General features: G+C 36.1%; 1 protein-coding gene across 3 annotated transcripts; it reads left to right on the top strand.

The window, feature by feature from the left end:
- On the top strand, positions 1-20,495 carry ITPK1_1 (Inositol-tetrakisphosphate 1-kinase). Of its 3 annotated transcripts, XM_051215591.1 has the most exons (10): positions 1-157; positions 196-217; positions 258-377; positions 416-536; positions 1,411-1,497; positions 9,501-9,544; positions 14,243-14,402; positions 17,686-17,756; positions 19,138-19,333; positions 19,708-20,495. In XM_051215591.1, the coding sequence occupies exons 1-10, from the start codon at positions 81-83 to the stop codon at positions 19,809-19,811; spliced, it is 1,002 nt and encodes a 333-aa protein (XP_051073695.1). In that variant the 5' UTR covers positions 1-80; the 3' UTR covers positions 19,812-20,495. The 3 variants fall into 3 exon arrangements, with proteins under 3 accessions (XP_051073695.1, XP_051073697.1, XP_051073696.1); XM_051215593.1 differs by having other exon boundaries at positions 196-377; positions 19,708-20,080; XM_051215592.1 differs by having other exon boundaries at positions 196-377; positions 17,689-17,756; positions 19,138-20,080.
- Positions 20,496-20,598: the final 103 nt, after the last annotated feature.

Raw genomic sequence — 20,598 nt, 5'->3', positions numbered from 1 at the left:
ATTGGACTTAACTTCGTTTGTGACATTAGAGTTGTCCTACACCCAATGCGGACTAGGTATTAGCTGTGAGGTATTTTGAAATGAAGGTCGTTGGTGTCTGGATGAGTGATTCTAAAGTAGACAGCATCGGGCTTAATACTCTTTTACGCGAGAAGAGGTAAATGGCTACTTAGTGTATGATCTGAGTTAGCGCAGAAGTGATCTTCTATTTAGAAAGGTTTTTTTGCCAATTTTTTGTCTAAAAAGTGAAAACGTAGATCAATCCGTGTATTAGTGTATCGGAACAAGGACCGTTTGACGTAATCCTTCACAAAATACCGGAATTTTTGAGCGGGGATTCCAGTAAACAGAGTCGAAAAATTATAGAAAATTTTATCGTAAATAAACAGTTACTTGTTTTACTAATTTTTCATAGAACTATGCAAAAAGTAATCCTCATGTTCTGTTCATAGACTCACCAATATCACTCAAGTGTTTGTTAACACGTCTTAGTCAGTTTTCTTTGCTCCGAGACATTGTAGCGATGTCGGATATAAGTAAGTATCGTAATTTTCACTTGTTTGAATTATTATGATTTGTGTGGAGCAGATGAGGAGTATAATAAAGTCTCATGAACTTGTTTATATATATTTGAGTCAAAGTCGGTGTTTACAATTTTCTTGTGCCAGTGGAAAATTGACCTTTAAATGGTACCTGGGTTTCTTTGCTGACCACCTATATCACATACCTATCAAATTTTAAAAAAAAGTACTAGGATATTTAAAAACATTCGTCCTAATGACCACTAATTTATGTATGAATCTCAGGTATATCCTGTTGCACACTTATTTAAGTTCTCACAATTCACCGTTATTAATCACGAATGCTTTCGTAAGAACTTACACCACACCATATTTGAGGATATTGGCTTTCTGTTGTACAACACGTTTTTTTAAAGTTGTGTTGCAATACTTCTTGTGATATTTAACAAACAAACGGATTTATATCGGTAATGCTGGGCACTGCTCTATGTAATTAATTTAGGCAATCGAGTAATATAGCCTCCCAATAGTGTCTGAAATCCTATTATAACAATCCATATATGGTGCAAAAGTTCCAGTACATATCTGTCCTTTTACCCTGTTAAGCACTTTGTCTTCAAGGTTTCTATTTCCCATTACCTTATAGCAATACATCAATGAAACTTCCCAAAAATCTCAGATTGATTTGAAAAATATCTAATAAACTCAGATTTAGTGCTTCTCTGTATTTTAATTAAGTTTGTCAAACTCAGCTGCAAATGTTCATACTTCTTGTTATAATGTTCCTTACTGATTACGATCATTTTTCCCTTTTTTTTGATAAGTTTTACGAGTTCACAATGTAATGCATGTTCTCTGAAACCTAGTTATTTCTTCATTAATTCAACAGGAAATGAAATATTTGTGCCCAAATTTTGCCTCTTACCACAAAAAGACCCTACGAAATTATGTGACGCTGGTATTTCTTACCCTATAGGTAGGTGAAATATTTCTTAGATGCATGATCATTATTGTCAGTCGTGGTGTTTGCTTTGTAGCTACTGAAATTTTGTGATATTGTGTAGCTAAATTGTAAGACGTTGTGCAGTATATTAATTTTTCAAGAGTGCGTTGGATGTTTGGGGAAATTATTCACTTCTTCTTTAGAAATGGTCGTGTTAAAGTTTAATATCAGTTTGGTAATCGCTGTTCATGATACATAATAATCCAGTTGGGAGTTGACTATTCCCTCCTTTTTGTATGAAAGAATTGTCACGTAGTTTTCATTGTCACCGCTATTAAATTTCACCTTGAGCACTTAATACCACTTTCCAGATAAAATTATAGCGTTTAGACACTGGTGGTATCCTTTCTGTATATTAGGAAAGTTCACTGAGAGGTAATTATATCTTGGATACTTAGCCACAGTTTTCAGTAAGACACTTCATTACTATTGTGATCTGACTGATAAAAGCAACTAATAATAAGGCAACTTTCTGGGTGCTAATGCCTGCCCATCTTGATTCACTTGTTTCTAGATCATGTAGAAAGTGTCGCAGTCATAATAGTCAAATTCTCATTTTAAGGAAGTTTTATTTTCCCCTCTTTATTTCACTGTTAAATTACAGCAACCCATATTTTGAGGTCCGGTCACAAGTCATGTTATTCTAATTATGAAAACCTCAAATGTTCTTTTTCGACACTTATAAAATTTATCAGAACTTTCGTTTAATATTTTTGTCCTTTTTGAGTTTTCAGTTTGATCGTAGTAAAAAATGTTTCTAGAAAAAGGATTTGTACATAAACTTGCGTCCTCTATGTTGCAGTCATCTACATTAAACCCATTCGGTCACGCAACATTCGGAAACGTAACCATTTTTATTTATCAAATCAAGAATCTTTACAAAACTTGTCTTATTCGGCCGTTTTTGTTTTCGTAACTGATAATTGTGACCGTAGCAACAACTTTTCACAAATAGTTCTTTTAAGCATAACTAGTTATGCAATGCTTTGACTAGTGTAGAGGATGTATATGTTATCAATAGTGTATATGATTCCATTTCAAACGTGTCGCTTTTCAGACATGTAGAAATTAATGTTGAATGTGCTTTCGAACTTTCAGTGGGTAAAATGATACCTCGAATATGTACCTTTTATTGTGATATTTAGTTACCAGCCAACACATTAAATTTTGAATGTCAATGTCTTTACTTACGTAGATTTATTATTTTTGTTTTGAGGATATCCTGGTAGTACCCTTGTCATATTATTTACTAACCGAAACTATAATGTACTTCAGGGAAGAGAGGAAAATCAACACAAGTACCTCTTTCTTAGAATGTGCTTTCGTTATTTGCTAAACAGCAACTTCCTGCTGTTTTGCATTTGAAATAGCGATAAGATGTGAAAGGTCTTTGTTGAATGCGAAAATGTGGAGTCCTAATTAGTAAATTATTGGTTTGTGAATTTTTAGTAAGTCTCTATTACCACTGTAAGGTCTTGTGATTTTCGAGATTTACGAATCGTTAGCATTCCTTAACTTGATGAAACTTAGTTCTGTCTGTACAGCCTGATTTGCAAAATTTCTCCGGGCTTAGAATTAGTTATCATCACAGGATTATGCCTTTCTTTATTCGTTTAAGTGTTGACTTGTTTTTCTTCCACAAGTCATAGGGTCTGAGTTCAGCATGATGGTGAAATATGGTAGAACGTTTTACAGTTCACGAAAAATTCAGTTTTGATCTCATAATGGATACTATGTTGTTTAGAAAAAGCATTTTCCATAAATTTTGGAAATGAAGTAATAATACGGAGTTGGTTTTAGAGGTGTGCTAAGGACAGATGCTAAGCAGTCATGATTTTGGTAGCAAATCATTTAATATGTCACAGGATTGACCTTAACATATTTTTAAACTTATGTAGAAATCATCAAGGTTGAATGTTTAGATTTTTAGAAGACCCAACCATTAAGGAATATGAGTCTCCTTTTTGTCCTCTAAAACAACTAGTTCACACTTAGAGCCTGTTCCAGTTATAATAATTCTTTATATATATATTTATTGTCAGGGGCGGTGTGACAGCTTGGTATTCTTTCTACACCGTACGATATTTTTGTCTTTTTGTATTTGTTATATCCTGTAACCGAACAACACACGTAGACGACCATCAGCAACCAGTACGAGGGGGGCTGATTATTTATTTATTTATTTGAACACATAAATATTGGTACAAGAATGCGCCAAATATATATGCGCCACACAAAACAATGAGAATTCGAAGAGAAAGAAAAAAAGGTAAGGAGAGTGAAAAAAAGAGAACAATAACGAAGAGGTTGGTGTAAGGTAGTGTAGTAATAATAATAGTAATAATGAGGGAACGGAAAGGTACGATCAGAAGAAATCTTTCAGTTAAGAAAGACACAACCACTTTTTATGAAGAAGGTAAAAGAAGGTTACAGCAGAATCGCCACTGGCTTCTATTCCGAGCCATACCTGATAACGTCTCTAGTCACTGTGTAGCACCATCTCTCGGACCCCAACCAGGGAGTTGTGAAGGACCGACACAAGCCAGCCTTTTGCAGCTTTCTTTCATACCACGACACCATGTCATGCACTGACCACCTCTCCGCTTCCAACCAGTCCCAGAGTCGGCAAATAATGCACGGCGTGGAATTCTCTGGGACGACATTCGTAGAACATGTCCAAGCCAACGAAGTCGGTGTTTCAAGATGGTGACATCAATTACATTATCATCTCTGTGCCCGAACACACGATGCCGAACCTCTGCATTACTGACATGGTGTTGCCACTGGATGTCGGCAATCCTTCAGAGACAACGATGATCGAACACAGAGAATCGTCTAACATCCTGAACTCGGAGAGGCCAGGTTTCACAAGCATAGAGCAGAACTGCTCCCACCGACACGTTGTAGATCCGAACTTTTACAGCCAGACTAACATCACGAAGGCGCCAAAGGTGGCCCAGATTGGCATAAGCCGCTCTGGCTTCCACTATACGTGCATTGATCTCATCACTCATGCCACCACCAGCACTTATGCAGCTACCCAGATACACGAACTTCTCTACTACTTCTATCTGGTCACCATCCAGGGTGAGTACAGGATTAGGATTCTGCCAGTCTTGTAGAAGTACTTTGCACTTCGAAGATGCAAAGCACATACCATACCTACGGACACTGATTGCCAACTGATTAAGTGCGGATTGAATGCCTTGGGCATTATCGCACAGTAAGACAATATCGTCCGCATACTCAAGGTCGAGAAGTCTTTCTCCAGGCAACAGATCCACACCGCTATTACTTACATTCATCAGAGCTGTTTCCAGAATGTCATCGATGGCAAAGTTGAAGAGGAATGGTGAGATTGGGCAACCCTGCCTAACCCCACTGCTCGAATGGAACAATGGAGAGAGGTGGTTGTATGCCCTCACTCTGCCTGAGGTGTTTGTATATAGGGTTTTTAGGATGTTAATAAACTTCTCAGGCACACCCTTCTTCAATAGACAATCCCAGAGAACAGTCCTGTCCAACGAATCGAAGGCAGCCCTGATGTCAAGAAACACTACGATTGCTGGCCTTTGATAAGTATGGCGGTGTTCTAACATTTGGCAGAGGGTGAAGATATGATCAATGCATCCTCGACCAGAACGAAACCAGCCTGCTCCCCGCGAGTCAATCTTTCTCGGGTTTTGAACAACCTACGAAGTATGACGGAAGCCAATAGCTTGGACGCAATCGGAAGTAGACTTATCCCCCGATAGTTGTTACAGGAACGACGTGAACCCTTTTTAAAGATAGGGACAACTATCGACTCATTCCATGACGTTGGTACACTCTCTAGTTCCCAGATTTTTGTAAACGACGTCGTCAGTTCCTTAGTCAAAAAGTCGCCACCATCTTTAAACAGGGCCGGAGGTAAGTCATCTGGGCCAGGTGACTTGTAACGCTTCAAGAGTTGGAGTTCCTTGCGGACTTCCTCCTCGTTTGGTGGATCAGTCGTCACCGGCCATGGAGGGCAGGACAGTCTGACCGATGTTGCCGGAGCAGCAGGCTAGTTGATCTGCCCATCGTCCAAGACGTCGGTGGATGTTAGTGATTGGCATCCCATCATCCTCGCAGATTGTTTCACTCACACCAGACTTCTTGCTGCCAGTGGCTCGGATGAGTTGGAAGAGCTTCCGGTAATTACCAGATACAGCTGCTGCTTCCATCTCATTAGTACGCATCGACCACCAGGCTTCTCGGTCCTTACGCAAGCTTTGCCCAATTTCCTTACGTAACATCCTTCGTTTATGGTCAAACTCACGGTCACCTGGAGTAGACCGACGGGCTTCAATGAGTTGTAAGGAACCAGAAGAAACCCAGTGCTTATAAGCGGGACGTTTCATGAACCCACAACTGACTGTACCCGCCATTTTCATGGCGTCATGCAATTGCAACCAATGCTCATCTATACTTTTCGGTGGAGTGGTAGCTAGCCTAGAGGCTAGCTCGGTTCGATACTTACTTGCAACAGAAGTTGCAACCAGCTTGCTAACATCAATCCGTTGGTGGCGGTCACTTCGTTGGCCACTGAAAAGTAAGGTAAGACTGGCGCAGACCAGGGTATGGTCAGAGTCCAGATAGGTACTCCAAAAGGAGCGGCAGTCTTGTACACAACCACGCCAGCGGTAGCTGATCGCGATGTGATCAATCTGAGTCCAGGCTTGAGATGCAGAGGAAGGACGCCAGGTGGCACATCGGTGATGACTGTGCCGAAAGTTAGTGCTAGCCAGAAACAGGTTGTGGTCTGTGCAAAGTTGCAGTAGACGGTCCCCGTTATCTGTCCTGCGACCAACGAGTCCCCATCGGCCACCTAAACGACTCTCTTCTGTGCCTAGACGCCCGACCTGAGCATTCACGTCTCAGGCTAGTACTACAATATCTGTCGAGCGCACTTTCTGGAGAAGAACGGATAACTGGTGGAAAAACCCATCCTTGATTGCATTCGGGCTACAATCTTTCGGAGCATAGGCGGAGATGACGAAAAGACATAGTTTCCCACGCCGATTTCTTCTCACTTTGATGGAACTCTCTCATCTAACAGCACATAACCGACTGTTAATGGGGATCCAATCGATTAGTGCTGCCTCAGCTCTAGCGCTTAGTGCGACACCAACGCCAGCAAGACCAGATGAAGATGCCACAGAGTCCCCGGATAAGCGCACGTAAAACAAGATTTTCGAAGCGATAGATGGAGAGTGAATTTGTAGTACTTCACCAGAGTCTTGAATACGGGTCTCAGATAGACAACAAACATCAATATTAAGACTTTCCAAAGACATAGCCAGCCCTATATGTTGTCCAACCTGCATAAGTGTGCGAACGTTGAAGGCAGCCAGTTTGAATGGTGCACGTGGTTTCAGAAAAACTGCTTCAGTACTCATATACGGTGGTAACATACAATTTTCAACCGGACAGTGACTCGAGAACGTTTAGATAGAGTCGAATTTCCACCAAAGACGAGCTGCTGTATAAGTCGAAAAAATAAGTATAGATAGTAGGAATAAAAGAGGGTGAATAATGTCGTAGTAAATAATAATAATAATAATAACAATTATTGTAATGATAGTGGTTTGAATCATTTGATTGTTATTCGAAGCGAGAAAAGTAGTTTCCATAGATTTAGAGAGTTCATCATTTGCGTGTGGGCTGTGATACTGCCCAGGTGCCCACACCGAAGCAGGTGGTTTTCTTAGGGGGCCACTCCCCGAGCCCTCGACCTAAAGGTCTAATCCACAAGGCAGTGGAGCATCGTAAGGAAATGCAGTCCTATGGAAGCCGGCGGCCGAAAATTGGTTCATACGCCATTTGTTCCCGCAGGATACTGGAGCCCATGTGCACCATTGGTTTGGGATCCGATTAAAGCGCCGGACATTCGCTTTTCGTCCTCTCAGTTTCGTAAACAACACTTTTGTCACGAAAAGGCAGTGAGTAGGACTTTCCTGGCAGAGGATATATACGCGTGGCCATGTGCGAGTATTTCGAGAGGAAGGGCGGACCCACCCCGCTCCCGGCCATACCAGGGCATTCGGGGGCTTAAAATCCCGGGCCGCCTGGTACTCTATGCTTGATGGTTGGCCCAATAATAACTAACCCCGAACGAAGAGGAAAAACTCAAAACCAATTATCGCCAGTACAAGATCGTTGTGATATTTCAGTTTTTTATTTTATTTATTTATTTAAACACAAACATTGTTACAAGGAGGCACCAAATAGATGTGCAGCTCATAAATCAATCGATTTGTGTGAGGGCTGGGATACTCTCCAGACGCCCAAACCGTAGCAGGTGGTTTTCTCTGAGTTTTCCAACCCCCTAGGTGGATCCTCTGCGTCCACCAACCCGGTTAAAGCGCCGGACATTCGCTTCTTGTTCTCTCACTTTTGTAAACAACACCGCCTCCATGAGAAGGCAGTGAGTGGGACTTCTCTGAGAGTGACTGTATACGCGTGACCATGTGAGAGCATTTGGAGAGGGAAAGCAGACTGTCCCCACCCTCGGTCGTACCAGGGCATTCGGGGGCATTGTATTTCAGACATTCATTTATATACATAAAAGACCAGCCCACGCAGCAGACTAATTGAGTAGCAGTGTTAACAAAAATAGCAACATTAGTAATAGGAAAAATGGAGTACTGGGTATACAAATAATTGGTTCTAGTTTATTAGTGGAAAATGCTATAATAGCAATTTATGGTTCAAATAAAAGCTTGGGACTAGGGTAATACGGAAATAAGCGAACCAAACTGCTTAATAAAAGTGTAATCAATTTATATAGATAAAATCGTAGAAAAATAGCTTAGAAAGTTTTTACCTCATAGTTAAATCGTCCCTAACAATAGTATGGTTTTAATTATTAATTATTTCGGTGATCGTCTTTAATTTCCATATAAAATTCCCTAAAAATTAAATATGATGTACCATATATTTCGTATCACTGTCTTTCAATTTTATTCTTAAGTGTTCATTAATGTTAAAATGATAGGATGAAAATATGTATGTGCTAGAATTAATCGTCATGCTTGATAATCTTTCTGCCAGTAGTTTAAAAATGATGTTGGTTGCACACAACGTCAAAAAGGATGCTAGGGTAATTCAACCAAGTAGGAAAAATGTTTCATAATAAGTGCAGAAAATTGTCATCTTCTGATTGCTTTCTAAACGAATAAACATCGAAGAAGCGTGCGCTTCCTCTGAGTAACGGTAAAAACTCACTAGACTTTAGTGTTGCTGATTTCCAGGATTTCACTAACTTTGAGTATGCTTACCTATTTCTGTATTCTGTGAACACTGGTGCTTTTCCATCGACATCACTAGATTATGTAACTTCATCATCAGTAATATAAAGTGTCAAGATGTAGTATGCTAAGCTGTCATCGGGATCTACAAATCCTAATATGTTTACTGCTCGTTTCAGTATGTTTTTGTCTTTTGTTTGTTAACTAACATTTTTATTGCTGAAACAAAAGTTAGGGTTCTGGCTTTTCACAATATTTCAGCTATTTTCACTTACAGTGATTTGTTAAAGAATTTCGGGCTTCTCGGCCAGGATCCATCAGATAGAGTCTATCATGTTGTTATTAAGCGTATTGGATGTTCTTGATAGCACAATCACACCTTGTTTAATATATTCTTTAAAAACCAAACATTTTAAATTCCTTGCCATGTATTTTTTTTATTAGTTCTCACTCAAGCAAAGTGAGTCGGCGCAAGGAAAGCACCTTCGTAGCGGTGGAGAATTTTATCTAATTCTTAGTGCTTTTCACTATAACTAGAACTAAATGTACGAAGTCATGACTGGGAGAACTCTTTCAACTGCAACCATTTCATCCCTTTATTTTTTTCTAGGCTGATCTAATCTAGTATTCTATCATTCATTTAAATGTTTATTTCACCGATAATTTGAATGTATGATATATTTGAAATTTGATTTTCATCTATAGTTTGCAAGTCACTAATGGCCCATGGAAATGACAATGTACATAAGGTACGTTGGTTTTATTCAGTATGTCCAATTACTTCGATTTATCAGAGAATGCAATTTCCCGTTAAATTTCTGCTGATTGTGCTTTATTTCCATACATAAAGTTACTAATACCTTTAACCATTAGTTTATATATATATCAGTACCAGTTATGATAATTCGTGTAGAGAAGCTTTGGAAACAGTGAGCTACACTGGAATTATTGAAACACTTTTGGGTTTGTAAGTCGATAAATTGAATTCTTCTGTACGCTAATTTAATTCAGTATACTAATTAATCTCACGTCATACACGTAAATAGTCAGTATCCATGAAATTTACTGTTATCTGGATGTTTTTAAAAATAGGGAATTATCTTATTAAAAATGTTAATCGTTTTCGAGCAATTGTTGTTGTTAAAACCCACTTATTCGTTACATCAATTACGTGATATATTTGCTCAATACATTTCGAACACTCTGATCACACATATACTTGTTAAGACATTTTACAACAACAAGCCGCAAAGAAAAATAAAGTACACAAAAACAATGTGATAACCACTCTTGATAATAAATCAGTATTAACAGGGTAGGTTAAGGGTAAGAACAAATTGTTTTTGAACATATAAAGGGGTTTCAGTTTCCGTGTAGCCAAGGCTTCAATAAACCTTAATATACACCCTTGAAGGCCTTTGTACAACACTACAAATGCTGATTTGATATCAACCTTACGACCAGTCTCAACCAAGTGTTTCGCAATAGAGGAAGATATCTGTCTATCGTGTGATCTTATTTGACCATTGACATTCATTTGTTTCTGCGTCATTTAGGTATGCGTTCCTCCACTCTTTCTTGCAGATCACGACTGTTCCTCCATTGCAATATGGTTTGATATTAGTTGAATATTGATAGTGTTGAACTATAACAATATAACTCTTCAAAATTAATCCTTCTAAAGCAAATTTATTCCCATCTCACTACCTAGTGGGTATATACCTACAAATTAGTCTTTTGATCAAATCGTATTTGATTCCTAGTATTTCTGTTTCCGTTATGCGGTTATTGCTGCTTAAACTGTAAATGTTAGAATTCAAGCTGATATAAATACAGTTTTCATCAACAGTAAGTTTTTGTTAAACTTGCTGAAATGATGAGAGAGATAATGGGATGGTACTTCATTCGAGTAGTCATACGTTTATATCTTACAAAGAAAGAAGTTTAGTGAAATCAACAGATCAAAAAGACGAAAAGAATGGAATAAATACAACAGAAACAGAGAAATATTTATCTTTTAAGTGCATGATTAGAAGCAACGCTACTATGCCATTCTAGTCTGTGTCATCATGGCACTTTAGGACCTCATACACTTTTTATTGTTTTCACATACATCTATTTCATTAAGTATTTAGTTCTCTAGACTATCTAATTTAGATAGTACGAATGCATAAATTATCTGTAAATCGTAGTCTAACTACTTTCGAGTTTCTCCCATCTACCTTAGTTAATATTTAAAAAAACGCCTTGCAGAAAATACTATCATACGCTTGAAAAAAAACAAAAAGGATAAAACAAAACTCATCGCTTGTTTAAGATGGATCAAAAATTGGTGAATGCCTTTGGAATTCAGGTATCATTTTTGTTACATCCGCAACAACGAGATATATTAAGGGAGCAGAGCAAAAGATAAATTATACGCGTTGTTAAGCTATGAGTCACATTGTTTGTGTGTTAGATAATATTGTTCAATTTTACTAACTGAAATTGATTTTTCAGTCTTGACGTAGTTGTTAATCAGTCGAAATTTAAAGCATTAATGTTGCGTATTTTGGGGAACACCGTTTATTTTTACATTACTGGTAACAGAAACAGACAGTGCCAGCTGATAACTTTTTGTTCAAACGCAGCCAAATTTAGCATGAAAACACTTAGATGATAAATTTTGCTATGGATTATTACTGGTTTCGTTGTGACCACCTTATACTTCAGGATCGAAGTTATCATAATTATGGAGAGTTCATCCGGTTTTATTACGGCTCTTTTTCTTTATTGATGTGTACCCATCTGTGTATAACCCATGGATCGAATATCCAGTCTAATGATAGTATAATCTCGATCACCAGTCGTTTTATCGTATTAGCTATAGTACACTGTAAAGACAAATCTATTTTTAGTCTGCCGGTATCATTTACATTGCAATTGTGTATCTCTGTTTTATGTCACTCGTTTATAATTATCTTTCAGACTATTTATGAGAAGTAACATGTAATCTGGAGTCTCTTAGTGTTGCTACACATTACTCTCTAGGTTTACAAGTATTTTTTATAAATCAGAACAAGAAATTTTATAAGTTTGCTCTTCAATATCACCATTATCAACGGTAGCAGATAAAACATATACGCTATAGAACGTAAGCATATCGGCTATCTACGTTGTTTAGTTTAGTTAAGCTAATGATATGAAATAATGTTCATCTTGGTTTTGTCAGTTGGATTCCTTAACAAGGACGTGTATCTCAACCACTGGTACGGCCGAGAGTGGGGAGAGTCCGCTCTCCCTCTCGAAATACTCGCACATGGCCACGCGTATATATCCTCTGCCAGGAAAGTCCTACTCACTGCCTTTTCGTGACAAGAGTGTTGTTTACGAAACTGAGAGGACGAAAAGCGAATGTCCGGCGCTTTAATCGGATCCCAAACCAATGGTGCACATGGGCTCCAGTATCCTGCGGGAACAAATGGCGTATGAACCAATTTTCGGTCGCCGGCTTCCATAGGACTGCATTTCCTTACGATGCTCCACTGCCTTGTGGGTTAGACCTTTAGGTCGAGGGCTCGGGGAGTGGCCCCCTAAGAAAACCACCTGCTTCGGTGTGGGCACCTGGGCAGTATCACGGCCCTCACACATATCGAATAAGATTTGTGTGGCGCGTATGTATTTGGTGCCTCTTTGTACCAATATCTATGTGTTGAAATAAATAAAATCTAGATGATGAGAATTCAATTTTATCTATCTTAATGATGGAAAGAAAAAATATTTTACTGTCCAGCAGTTGTATCAGCAAAAACAGCGTTCACACTGCACCATAATATTTTTTATCATAATGTAGGGATGTGAATATACACAGTTATTTTCCATTTTTGCAAAAGCAATAATAAGAGATGGATTCAGTGACTGCATTGTTACTTCCGTTAGCGCATCTATAAAAAAGTGATGCTTTCATAGTTTACTTTTACAACTAACTACGTAATTTTAAATTGAGAAGTTTACGTAATCGATTCTTACTTACTAAGTCACGGGTTCAAACTATAATATATCTACTGAAATTTGAAGAGCCGGATAATATCGTTAGCGGTTATATGATTTCTGTAACTTGTAGTCTAATACGGTAATCTGTATATGACCACTGAATAGCATATTTTCAAGAACATAAAACTCATGAAAATTTTCATGGTTTCAGTTATCTATGAGGTGAATTGATCACGTTTTCATTGATCATCAAGTTCTTTAACACAGGAATGGTTAGTGAGGCCTTATACCTGACATAAACCGTGTGACAATCTTTGAATTGAAGCAGTAGATCGATATGTCATATCAATCACGGCACTGTTCGAACTCACACTTGTGTAATAATTCCTCGAGGTTCATTCAAGGTGACGACACCAAGCGGCGTTCATCGTGGATATTCGCTTTCACGACTCCTGTCCAAGTTTACTCGTGAACGAATTGAGTATATCATGTTTAGACTTTCTTGAGACTATTCTCATCCATGGGGATCCTCTGGCCGATCGAGAGTAGGTAGGCGACATAGTTCTCCCATGCGAAATCATTGACAAGATGTCTTAAGTTCCTTGACATGAATTTATAAAATTCAAGATAATTTTCTGAGATTGATTTACTTTTACGCTTAGTTCGTCAATATAGATCAATGCAATTGAAACTATTATTTATTTGAGGAATCAGATCACCTAATAAGTTGGTTACTGAAAATGTTCCAGCATGAATATAGGTGTTTGATCTAGTTCCTACCAAAATTTACTACTTACAGGAAGCATATATTTCTATTTATTCGAAAAGGAATGCAGTACGTAGCAGTCTTCTTTAACTGTGTGACATAGTTGTTGAAGATGGAAAATACACAAAAACTACATGCTTGACTACGGCTCTGTTTAGCATTGCAAAGGGGGTAGACCAGTTGATGAGGTCATTTATCTGCACTGTCGGGGATGACTGAGTGATGGGATGCTATTTGAATTACGGTTAGAATGAAAACCAACTTGGAGTGGGCAGACTGAGATATGGGATCAGTCTGCGAAATAATTGACTGTTAGTCATCGTTGTGCAAGGCATCGTAGGCCTTCTAGATACGATTCTCAGTGTATTGTAAGTTAGAGCTCGGAAAAGTTTGGTGACTCGATCCAAACTAACCGCAGTGGTGCACATATACTCTATATTTTCTCAAATCGTGAGGTTTTTAATAATTTAATAGGTGTAAATTACTATTAGTGTAGTTGTAATCTAACATAAGGTTGGCAGCTGTTAATCAACAGTGTCGTCACGGATATCTATCCGAAACCTTTGTTTCTCAAGAATATACTATAACAAAAACTAAAATATTATTACTTTCATGGGTGAACTGGTTGATTGCATTTATACTCATATTGTACTTATATCCTAGTTTCTCTGTAGTTTTCCTTAATAATTTTAAATGATTTTCTATTTAGATAGCTATTGTTTTCAATGACTCAGGTCTAGATCATTTAACATATCCCATATTTGTACAGCAATTTATTAAACATAATGGAAAAGTTCTTAAATTATTTGTAGTCGGTGATCATAGTTGTGTTACTGAAGTTCCTTCCATCAAAAATCACGACAAATCTGGTAAGTTTGCATCTATCATTATATGTTATGAAAAATTTGATATGTTGGTGTATGTATGAGTTATATATGTTCATCATTTAGATGTAGACGAACACTACCCAGTAGTATAGGTTTACGTATTCAGGCTCAATCATAATCTTTGTATTGAACCTAATAGGCCGAATTGGTTATTGAAGCCAAAGTAAATGGAACTTAATTCGAGCATCTGAACCAATGGTTGAGTTTTTCTAAATATAATATGGATAAAAATAATTACTAAGAAAAACATTCACACAAATGAATCGGGTATATATATATAGTCAATCCATATCATTGTATATGTTTACTTGATTGTTTTAGTAAAAGGCCTTATTTCGAGTCACCTGCTTTTGTATCACGTATGGTTAATGACAAGTGTAGTAGGTACTTACAGATAAAGTAAAACATAATTAGAATATTGAGTTGTTATTTATCTCACTTTTATATCTAAGAATATTTCTGTGATTTTTGTCAATATGCTTGCTATCAGTCATAAATTATGTGATTGCATCTACATTTATTGACTGGCTAGTGATACATATGTATTTTATAGTAATCAGGTAGCCATCTGCTTTTGTATACAACATTAGCTGTAGTAAAACTATATGGAAATATAGTCAAAAGAAGTCGTGTCAAGAAATGACACCAATCCATGAAGTGACTGACTGTCGTTTTGAATCACTTCGTAGATGGAGTCCTCTAGATGATAAATATTAATAAACCAAAACAACTGCAATTTCGCTATTCGTTTGTTTATCTCCATAACGCTTTTCTAGAGTTTATCACAAGTTTGAAGTATCGTTCATTATACTTCAAGTTACATCAGTGTTATTTATTTGATCTTAAGCAGTCAAATGGTCGGTGTTATTTTACGTTATAACGGAAAAAATTACTCTAGTACCAATTACGATAGCACTCGATAAGCTTGGACAATAAGACTGGATACACTAGACCACCATATTAGATAATTAGACGACTAGACTAGAACATGTTATACGCAGATAGACGATTCCAACCAATGATCGAAAGCTACATTACAGGTTAGAAAACGGCGTTAATAACGCAAATACAAGCAGTTCACTCAGTGAAACTCAGAATGGAAGATCCAAGTGAATCAATTACAAAATAAAAATAGTAAATTATATTAAAAATTATGGAGTGTGTGTGGCCATTTTTGCTCAGTAACCAGTCATTAAACAATAAACAAACCCTAATTATTCTTCCAATTTTTTTAAGAAGTTTATTTCGTTTCTGGCTATCACCACTGTTATGTAAGGAATCCCTTGTTTTTCGACTTTAGGTGTTCCTTCTTAAGTAACTTTTTAAAATTGTTTTGGTTTATTTTAGTTCTAAGTGAACGACAATTAGAAGATCCCATTTATCTTAACAACTCTTCATAAGAATATCAGATCATTTTCATCACTATACTTCATATTCTGTCACAATCGATACTATGATTATTATTAAATTTTGTTATTTTTTTATTTCAATAATTCAGTTCGTTCAAGTACTATAGCTGAACTTTATACGTTTAAGATAGAAGTGTTATTTTTCGAATAAAGTACGTGAGAGAAATAGTGCTGCTCAGAATAGTTTTTATGACACTACTGTAAATTACTGACGTAGAATATATGAAAAACTTATTATCGGTATTATAGTAAAGGGACAGTTTGTAATCTATCATACGTTTGTTTAATCATAAGAATAGCAGTTAAATATTTTTTCTTTAAAAAAAACCATTGATATACTGAAACATTGATTACCTATTTAGAAAGTACACTCATTTTTTTAGGCCTAAATGTATTTGATATTAACTTGTCCATATACTTTAGACAATTTATCTACAAATGCATAGAATGTGCTTTCACTGTAATGACATTAAACAAAACAAAAAAATGTGATTTGGCTTTTCTAAGCTTTATTCCTACTTTTTCTCTCTAACATTGTGTGGTTTCATTTAAGGTTACACTTTATTATATACTAATAATAAGTTTTTTTTGGATAATCAAGATTCTTACTTGATTAAAGAATCAATTCTTTAGTTTAATTATATTTAATAAAATTAACACTACTACTATTGTTTCTGATAATAAAGGATAACCTTGTACTTTAGATATTGTTTAACTTTTACTATTTCTTCATTGTCGTTACCAATTGTATGTTTAAATAACTTTTTTTTAAAAATCTGAGTCCAATTAAAATTCATTTCAGCCTTAGAAATAAACTTACATTTTAACTTGATTATATTAATGTACTTTTACAAATTACCGATGCAACTAATTTAATATTAAACTTTATAATCGTGTTTTTTTTTTATTAAAAAAAATTGACATCAGTCTCCAGGTTTATTGTCTTGACCAGTTGAAAAGATTTTCATGTTGAAATTTCATTTTAATATTATGAAGTTATCTCATTAGAGATTCTTGTGATTAAAATGAATTTGAAACATATAATTTGGTTTATGCTATCATAATAACTTATGAATAAAAGCTTATTGTGGTTTGCGTTAGATCTGACAACAAATCCACAAAACCTCGACTAAATTTGTATATTTCCTGAAGCGAATCTGTTGCTAAATCTGCCACTACTGACAAACTAATTTCAGGAAGCATGATACGAGATTCCTTCTAACTTACTTTAGACATAAACGAGTAGCGGATTAAACGTATAGCAAGCAGCAGAATTGTGCGGAAAATAAGACTAGAACAGACAAATCATAAATAGTTTACAAAGCTTAATAACCCCAGAGCTCACCAGAGTGAGGCCACTACAGTATGCTAATGGTTACCCCAGTTCCTAAGTTCATTTATCGTTGTTATTTTTGGCTAATGACATTTCTTATATTCTGGATTGAAGTTTATTTACTCTACAGATGGTGTTACCTACTTTTCATAAATGTTTGTTTTGAAATGATTAAAAAAACAACCTTTTTTCGTATAACATCTATTCCGTCTTCACTGAACCTCTCCTTTCACACATGTATCTTCCAAGTTTTACAACGAAGCGTTTGAATAGAATGATAACACCTAATAGCTATTAACGGAGCAGTAGAATATGATTTAATAATTAGTTATAAGTATCTGCTGAAATGTAAGTGTAAACGATAAATATCTCCTACCTCTAACTTCTTCGGAAATAAAAGAGAACCCATTAATTTCACAAAGATGACTTATAGATGTCTTTTTTGTTGATTCATGTTATTTAGGTGATTATTTTTTACTCTTTCCCACTAATCTGTAAGTACACTGTTGCTTTTTCTCCACAGCAGATAGAACTCCAATATTTTTTCATTCACATAGTGTATCGAAGGATGGTTGTCAATCACCTTTATCTGAAGTAAGTACTGGAATCCTCATTACAATCTTACATTTATTAAACTCTTATTCAGCACTTTGTGAATCGTTCTCACCATCCGCAGTTGTTTTAAATTGAGATCACCATGTTTGATAAGATTTAATAACCGTTTTTTAAAAAGCCTAAGGTTTGTGTAGTAAAAGTATTTATGCTTCATCGCTTTTCAAAATATAAACATGCTTATTTGACCGACACACAAGTTGTATTTATCAAATGTTATATTCGACTAGGTCAGCTTTTGTCGGTGACATCCTAAACAATTATATGAGTTATGGAAAACTCTACACTGACTCTTCCATCCTCTACATCAGGAATGTCTTCTTGGTATTTTACTTTGGCTATTTTTCATCATAATTATATAGTATTCGTACACCAACTTCCTCATGAAACCGTTATGCTACTTTGTGTGATAAATATCATAGTTCCTCATTCCCAAAAAGCTCTGGGTTTCAAATAGAAACTAATTTTCGCATGTTTTATGCTTCCCACTTGTAAGTGGATGTTCTAGGATTGATATGCTTCTGGATAAAGTGGCAGTGTGTAAACCATTTCAAAAATGTAAAGCATCATATGCGTGTGGTCAAAAGTATGTCGCTACAAGTACAAGAAGTTTAGCTGGGACTTCCCATTTCGCAGTCTATGATACAAGTACGACACTCGAATTGCTATCTAGTCACGAGTATATTATACATCGATAGTCATTCTACTAATTTGCCGAGAATGTATTGTTTTTAGTTAAACCAGTTAAGAAGACTTGAGGTAATGACTGGAACTGCTGTATGATAAGTACTTAGAGCAGGTACCAAGTTTTGTCAGGGAGTGAAAAGGAGGCAAATTTGTAAACTTGTACAGACTATATCATATCAAGCATCGTGAGCCATCATCTACCACGGTTTGTGGCGGGAATTGAGGTACAGATGATATCCTTAATACATAGTAGTATTCTTCCAGTTACTATCAAATGTTAGTCAGAGTAATTCAAATCCTATGGCAATTATAGGAATGTAATTGGTAATTTCGTCCCAAATATTGGTCGTCTTGTGTCTTTAAAGAACATGGTTATCAATTATCTTCAACATTTCAATAGTTCTTTGCCTATCCGAATATCTTGTTTAGACGGTTAGGAAGATCGTACATTGAAATCAACGGTTGTTTCTTATCTGCAATAATAGCATACGTTGTGTGGGATCCGTCACTTACACGTTTTTATAGCATGATAAACCGCCTCGTAAAAAAGTATGTAAATTTTATTCATCGCGTCAACTATATTGCATTAAAAAATAAAACTACAGTTAATGGATGCCATTGATAACTTTGATGTCTAAAAACTAGCCGAATAGTTTGTTTTCATCTTTCATTTTAGTTGAGCTCATTTTCCGATAAACAAACGACAACCCCATATGATAAGTCCCTATTCGATATGTTGGCACATGAAGTTCGAAAAACGCTCAAAATTGATTTGTTTGGGATAGATCTCATTTGTGCAACCGGAAATTCCATATCTGATGCTCTCTCGAAATCAAACAAATACGCTATTATCGATTTAAATATTTTCCCAAGTTAGTGAAATGTTTTTATATTAACTATAGTGAGTCTATCTGGGTTAAGTATTAGAATATTTTGATGTATGTTTGATATTTTTTATTTTAGTAGAGATCTGACTGGTGTGGATCAGAAATGGTACTTATAGTTTGTTACCCAATGGAAACAACGAACAAAAAACTTGTGTAGGTCTTTTACCCGATGTGTTTTGTGCACGTCTGTAGAAACGTCTCGGTCATTATAGTTAAAGTAATCGGGTAAATTAAACGTCACCCTTTTTAAAAAAATAATAAATATAATTAAACAGAAACTATCATCCTATTAACTCGCTTTTTGTTTAACTGATAATTAGCTTATATTTAACCCGTTTATATTTTATACCATGTTTTAGGCTACAAGAATGTGCATGGGTTCTTATTTTATTTAGAGAATCTAATCAGGGAAAAACTCTCCTTGCCTTTACTTTCGAATGATAGTACCGATGTCCAGAAATAACACAAAGTAGTGATTTTTATTATTATCTCGAATACCTCGTAGCTGTTCGTAAAAACTGAAACTTACTTATTTTTATAGAACTTTTGTGAAACTATTTTGATTTCTTAAACAATGGTTTATATTGTTTTTCCTTTATTACTACGGTCAGGTTTTTCTATTCTTTTGCAATATACTTACGCTTCCGTTAGCATTGTTTGATTGTACTACTGATAAGCAGTACGCGTTATATTTATGTTAATCGCTACGAATAATATAAATTGGAACGAGTCCTCCAATTTCTTAGTACATCGTCTAGACTAAAAATATTGTAACTAACTCTCACCGAAATGTAATCGATCGTGAGATGTAAACATCATGCTCAAAAAGAAACTAGTCACAGCTATATTGAACTAAATAGTGTTATAACGAACAAAGACAAGTTTTTATTTGTTTGATTCAATTTACACACTGAAATGATTCAAAATAATTGCCTCGAGTGTAATCTGAACATCGATGAATCAATATAAATTCTACCACGCGCACAATTACATCCCAGTTAAACTCGACAATTATTATAACTCAGTGGTGAGAGGAAAAACGAAGACCCAGTTTGTACTGCCTCAAATTGTAGTCTTAAACGGTATGATTTTCTTCCTCTAAAAAGTCCTGTTACTTAACTTATTTGGTACGACATGTAAGAGGCAACCTACGTAGGAGTTAAAGGATGTCCAAAGACAATGCTCCGAAAAGACTACTGTCTCTAGCTAATATATAAATCATACGACTCAGTAACAGTACATAATCCCAT

This window comes from Schistosoma haematobium, chromosome 1, assembly GCF_000699445.3.
Source record: "Schistosoma haematobium chromosome 1, whole genome shotgun sequence".
Lineage (NCBI taxonomy): Eukaryota > Metazoa > Platyhelminthes > Trematoda > Strigeidida > Schistosomatidae > Schistosoma > Schistosoma haematobium.
This window is presented reverse-complemented; position numbering and strand designations above follow the sequence as displayed.